The following is a 6,095-nucleotide window of genomic DNA, read 5'->3' on the forward strand; positions in this document are numbered from 1 at the left end:
CTAATTTGTGTGTTCATTATTTGTTAACTTGTGTTAAACCGTTCAGCAGAAGTAACCATAAGTGAGAGTGGTAATAAGACCTGTGAGTTTCACCTTGTCTGTGTCGTTCATGAAGAAAAATCCAATAAAGTTCTTTAAAACTACCACCTGGTGGTGAAGTCTTGAACTACAACAAGAGCTACACCTGTCTCTGTAGCTGTGAGGTGTCATGCTACAATATTGTTCTTGACGCATGTGCACTGTTATAAAGAACTTGTAAGATTTACTTGAAAATATCCTCATAATAATTTGCACTAATGTTTGTAAAGTAAATGTAAATGCTACAACTTCAAGTAACATTTACTCATCATTATCTAGTAAAAGTTATTAAGAATATAAAGAAATGTGAATAAATCAGGTAAAGGTAACTTAATTTGATCAAGTATATGTTACAAGATTTAATTGAGCAAATGAAATAAAATTTACCTGATTTATTCACAAATCTTTAACTAWATTCTTAATAACTTTTACTAGATAATGATGAGTAAATATTACTTGAAGTTGTAGCATTTACATTTACTATAGTGCAAATTATTCTGAGGATTTTTTCAAGTAAATCTTACAAGCTCCTTATGACAGTGCACATGCGTCAAGAACAATATTGTAGCATGACACCTCACAGCTACAGAGAGAGGTGTAGCTCTTGTTGTAGTTCAAGACTTCACCACCAGGGGGTGGTTTTAAAGAACCTTTATTGGATTCTTCTTCATGAACAACACAGACAAGGTGAAACTCACAGGCCTTATTACCACTCTCATGGTTACTTCTGCTGAAGTGTTTAACACAAGTTAACAAATAATGAACACACAAATTAGAGTAATACAACAGACTAATTGCTGAAAGAACAATGTTAACCAATTCCCTAAAATGATCTAACAACAACATGAATCCTGCCCACAATCCTCCACTGCAGTCACATGTACAACACACACACACACACACACACACACACACACACACACACACACACACACACACACACACACACACACACACACACAAGTATGACAGAAGGCAATAGTGTGCATTAAGGATGTTACAGGAAGAACATGATGATCAAAATGTCTCATCAAAATAATACAGAAATACACAAACTAATTAATTTATGTTTTTAATCAGAGGTCATTTGAACCTTTTTTTTTACATTTTTGCTCACATCTGTAGCCGTCAACCATAAGAGGTCTAAACGAGGTTGTCTGCAACTTTGACTAATGCTCATACCTCAAGAAACAAAACAGGAAATCCAGTTGTTTTTCATTCAACATTTAGAAATTCTCTGTCCTGAGTGACTCCATTACAAGTTCTTCTCAACAGGTTTATGGGCAGTATTGTAGTTGATAAATGTAAATCCCCATTGGTGTGTTTTAATTTAGTATCTGCAGACTCTGGAGCGTGTTTGCAATCATTAAGTTGTCGAGCTGCTTCGTCACGACGTCCCTCTTGATTAACTGTAGAAAGAGTTTAAACATGCAGGCTTCTCTCAGATGGCAGAGGAAGTTTGAAGGTTGTGCAGAAGTTTAACTTTTTTTGTGCATTTTAGTCAAATATTGTTGAAGCTTTGTTGAGAAAATTCTGAGTTTTATTTTGATCCTTGATTGTGTTACATGGCTGTCAATGACACTATAAATGTGGGCTCATCTGTCAGGACTTTTAACTTTCAAGTCATTTTAGTTCAAGTTTTAGTCTGTGTTTTTCTCTGCATTAACCTGTTTTTGATCCTAACATTTTTCATGAAGGAGTACTTCCACACGGTCATGCGCTACATCTTGTTTGTGGTCACCCTGTTTTCCGACTCCCTGTTCCTGATCATGACTGACACGCTGCTGGTTTTGAGCTTTTTAAACTCCACTGTGCAAATGTGGCTGTGCCTCATTGTTTACACAGTTCTGTCCGTGTACACGTTTGTCACGCCTCTCACTCTCACGGTCATGGTGCTGGAGCGCTACGTGGCCATCTGCGTACCCCTGCGGCACGCAGAGCTGTGCAACACACAGGCCACCCTGCACCTCATCCTCATCATTCACAGCCTCAGCTCTGTTCCCTGCATTGTCACTATCTCTATTTTCTTTGCTTCAGCCCCCCGGGCCTTCTACACCGCAGGCAGGGTGTGCTCCGTGGAGATGTTCATCCTGCACACATGGCAGGGTCATCTGAGATCAGCTCTGAGTCAGTTTTACTTCTTGGTTATGTGTGCTGTGATTGTTTTCTGCTACATTCAAATCATGAAAGTGGCCAGAGCTGCGTCGGGGGAGGATAAGAAGTTGACGTGGAAGGGGCTCAGGACTGTGATTCTTCACGCTGTCCAGCTGCTCCTCTGCCTCCTCCAGCTGCTCTGCCCATTCATCGAAGCTGCTGTGCTGCAGGTTGATGCCGTGTTGTTTGTTAAAGTCAGGTACTTTAATTATGTCACTTTTATTCTCGCCCCTAGATGTCTGAGCCCTCTCATCTACGGTCTGAGAGATGATTTATTTTTTCAGGCCATCAGGTACTACGCACTCTGTGGTTTGTACAAAAAATCCCCATCAGGTTAAAAAAAAGGCACATGAACACATCTCATATTGTCATGATGTGAACTTTCATTATTATTATTAAAGCTGCTCCTGACTTCATTTTGTGCCTCCTCCATTTAAAGGCCAGAAATTGTATTTTTTTTTCCTGACAGGCAACAGAAAGCACCTTTCCCCGACATGGATTAATATAAAACACATAATTTTATTATTGCAACTCACATGAGTGAATAAAGAAATATACTTTTGAATTTAAGTCATCCATAATAAATTGTTTGATTGTTTTAACATGTTAAAACTGATTAAAATTCACTTTTATTAAGCTTAATCAAATGCAATCCAGACTTTAAAAACTTGGCAATTTTAAACAAACAAACAAACAAACAAAATACTTAATTTTAGTGTTTACAGAGAAGAAAAATGATTGTTGCTTTTTAATATAGCACTCTGATATATACAGTGTTTTTTTTAAAGTGCAGCTGGATGAATTTTCATGAAAATGATCTCCTGGAAGAAGGAACTGGGAGGAGCATCTTCTGTCCACAATTTACTGAGGGATTTTTTTAAAGGTGAAATTAAAACAGTGTCAAGGTATTTACAATATTTTGCATTTAGCTTTTCTTTTAAGACCTTCGATTTTATTGTTCCCGAGAGGAATTTCTTTTCCACAAACCAGCCCCTGCACTCCCACAAGTCATCAATAACAACCAGACGGACAATAACATACAACATGAGATAAAAACATAATGTAACACCATCACACGTGGTTCAATGAGAACCTCAGTGGGGCCTAGTGTTTAAGGCAGCTGGAACTGCAAGGATCAGGCTTTTAAGCTCCCCTGCACGGAAATGTCCTGTATCTGCAGTGCATTGGTTTAGTCCAATTTCCAACAGTGAGCATGTTATAAAAACAGCAGTACAGTAAGAGGGATTGAATGATGCTTGAGCCTCCCCAAAACATCAGAACTAATAAAATAAGGCCACTGGATCCTTTTGCAATGTTTTATTTATCAAGTCAAGTGCCATGGCCTCTCCCTGGGCTGCCACCTTATTGTGGTGGAGAGGATTGAGGGTTTGAGTGTCTCAATGCTCTTAGGAGCTTTGTTGTCAGGGGCTTCATGCCCCGGTAGGGTCACCCAAGGCGAACAGGTCCTAGGTGAGGGATCAGACAAAGCGTAGCACAAAGACCCCTTATGTTGAGTACTGCAGACGGACTTAGACTTCCCTCGCCCAGACGCGGGTCACTGGGGCCCCACTCTGGAGCCAGGCCTGGAGGTGGGGCATGCTGGCAAGCGCCTGGTGGCCGGGCTTTCACCCATGGAGCCTGGTCGGGCACAGCCCGAAGAGGAGATGTAGGTCCCCCTCCCCATGGGCTCACCACCCATGGGAGGGGCCAAAGGGGTCAGGTGCAATGTGTGTTGGGCAGTGATCGAGGGTGAGGACCTTGGCGGTCCAATCTTTGGCTACCAAAGCTGGCTCTAGGGACATGGAATGTCACCTCTGGTGGGGAAGGAGCCTGAGCTGGTGTGTGAGGTTGAGAGTTTCCGACTAGATATAGTCAGACTCACATCAACGCACCGCTCTGGCTCTGGAACTAGTCTCCTCAAGATGGGCTGAACACTCTTCCGCTATGGAGTTGCCTATGCTGAGATGCGCTGAGCAGGAGTGGGCATACTTATTGCACCCCATCTCTGTGCCTGTATGTTGGGGTTCACTGTGGTGAACGAGAGGGTAGCCTCCCTCCGCCTACGGGTGGGAGGACGGGTCCTGATTGTGTTTGTGCCTATACTCCTAACAGCAGTTCAGGATACCCACCCTTTTTGGAGTCCTTGGGGGTGGGGGGGTGCTGGAGACTGCTCCTAACGGGGACTCCCTTGTTCTGCTGGAGGACTTCAATGCTCACGTGGACAATGACTGTGAGACCTGGAGGGGCATGGTTAGGAGGGCCCCCCCCACCACCCCGATCTGAAAATGAGCAGTGTTTTGTTATTGGACATCTGTGCTCGTCATGGATTGTCCATAACGAACACCATGTTCAAACATAAGGGTGTTTATATGTGGTCTTGGCACCAGGACACCCTAGGCCGCAGTTCAATGATTGACATTGTTGTCATTTCTTCTGATCTGCGGCCGCATGTTTTGGACACTCGGGTAAAGAAAGGGGGTGGGGGAGCTGTCAACTGACCACTACCTGGTGGTGAGTTGGCTCCCTTGGTAGGGGAGGATGCCAGTCAGACCTGGCAGACCCAAACATATAGTGAGAGTCTGCTGGGAACGTCTGTCAGAGTCTCCCATCAGACGGAGCTTCAACTCACACCTCCGCGAGAACTTTGAACACATTCCGGGGATGGTGGGGGACATTGAGTCTAAGTGGGCCATGTTCCGTGCCTCCATTGTCGAGGTGGCTTACCTGAGCTGTGGCTGTGAGGTTGTTGGTGCCTGATGTGGCGGCAACCCTCAAACCCGCTGGTGGACACCGGGGGTGAGGGATGCTGTCAGGCTGAAGAAGGAGTCCTTTTGGGACCTTTTGGCCTGTGGGACTTTGGAAGCAGCCGGTAGGTATCTGCAGTCCAAGCAGATTGTGGCTCGGGTGGTTGCTGAGGCAAAAATTTGGGCGTGGGAGGAGTTCTGAGAGGCCATGGAAAAAGACTTCTGTAAGGCTTTGAGGCGATTGTGGTCCATCATCCGGTGGGAAAGCGGTTCGCTACCAACACTATCTATGGTGGGGATGGTGCGCTGCTGACCTCAACTCGGGACATTGTGGATCGGTGAGCAGAATACTTCAAAGACCTCCTCAATCCTACCGACACGTCTTCCCATGAGGAAGCAGAGCCTGAGGACCCTGGGTCAGACTCTTCAATCTCTGATGCCGAGGTCACTGAGGTGGTTAAAAATTTCTTCAGTGGCAAGGTGCCAGGAGTGGATGAGATTCGCCCGGTATTCCTTAAGGCTCCGGATGTTGTGGGGTTGCGCTGGTTGATGCGACTCTACAATATCTTGTGAACAAAGGGGGCAGTTGCCCTGGATTGGCAGACCGAGGTGGTGGTCCCCCTGTATAAAAAGGGGGACCTCAGAGTGTGTTCCAACTATAGGGGGATCACATTTCCAAGCCTTCCTGGTAACGTCTATTCAGGGGTCCTGGAGAGGAGGGTCTGTCAGATAGTCAAATCTCAGATTCAGGAAGAGCAGTGTGGTTTTTGTCCTGGTTGTGGAACAGCGGACAAGCTCTACACCCTCAGCAGGGTCCTGGAGGGTGCATGGGAGTTCGCCCAACCTGTCTACATGTGTTTTGTGGACTTGGAGAAGGCGTTCGGCCGTGTCCCTTGCGGAATTTTGTGGGGGTACTCCGGGAGTATGGGGTAACAGGGAGAGGCTGGGGAAAGGGAAGTCTGGGTCTCTCTGCTTAGGCTGCTGTCTGTACAACCCAACCCCGGACATGCAGAAGAAAACAGACAGACGGACATGTGCCATGGGTTTAATTGGCACAGCTGCCTCTCATTTGGGTTTTTTTCTGTGTAGAGTTCTGTTCTTGCATGAGCGGGTTATTTA

General features: G+C 45.1%; 1 protein-coding gene across 1 annotated transcript; it reads left to right on the plus strand.

Annotated features, from left to right (window-relative positions):
- The first annotated feature begins 1,567 nt into the window (after positions 1–1,567).
- Positions 1,568–2,570, plus strand: LOC106529721 (olfactory receptor 7G1-like). The gene has a single exon (XM_014025210.1). It carries the CDS (start codon positions 1,644–1,646, stop codon positions 2,568–2,570), a length of 927 nt encoding a protein of 308 aa, XP_013880664.1. The 5' UTR covers positions 1,568–1,643.
- The last annotated feature ends 3,525 nt before the right edge of the window (positions 2,571–6,095 follow it).

The sequence above is a fragment of the Austrofundulus limnaeus genome, unplaced genomic scaffold, assembly GCF_001266775.1.
Source record: "Austrofundulus limnaeus strain Quisiro unplaced genomic scaffold, Austrofundulus_limnaeus-1.0 Scaffold462, whole genome shotgun sequence".
NCBI lineage: Eukaryota > Metazoa > Chordata > Actinopteri > Cyprinodontiformes > Rivulidae > Austrofundulus > Austrofundulus limnaeus.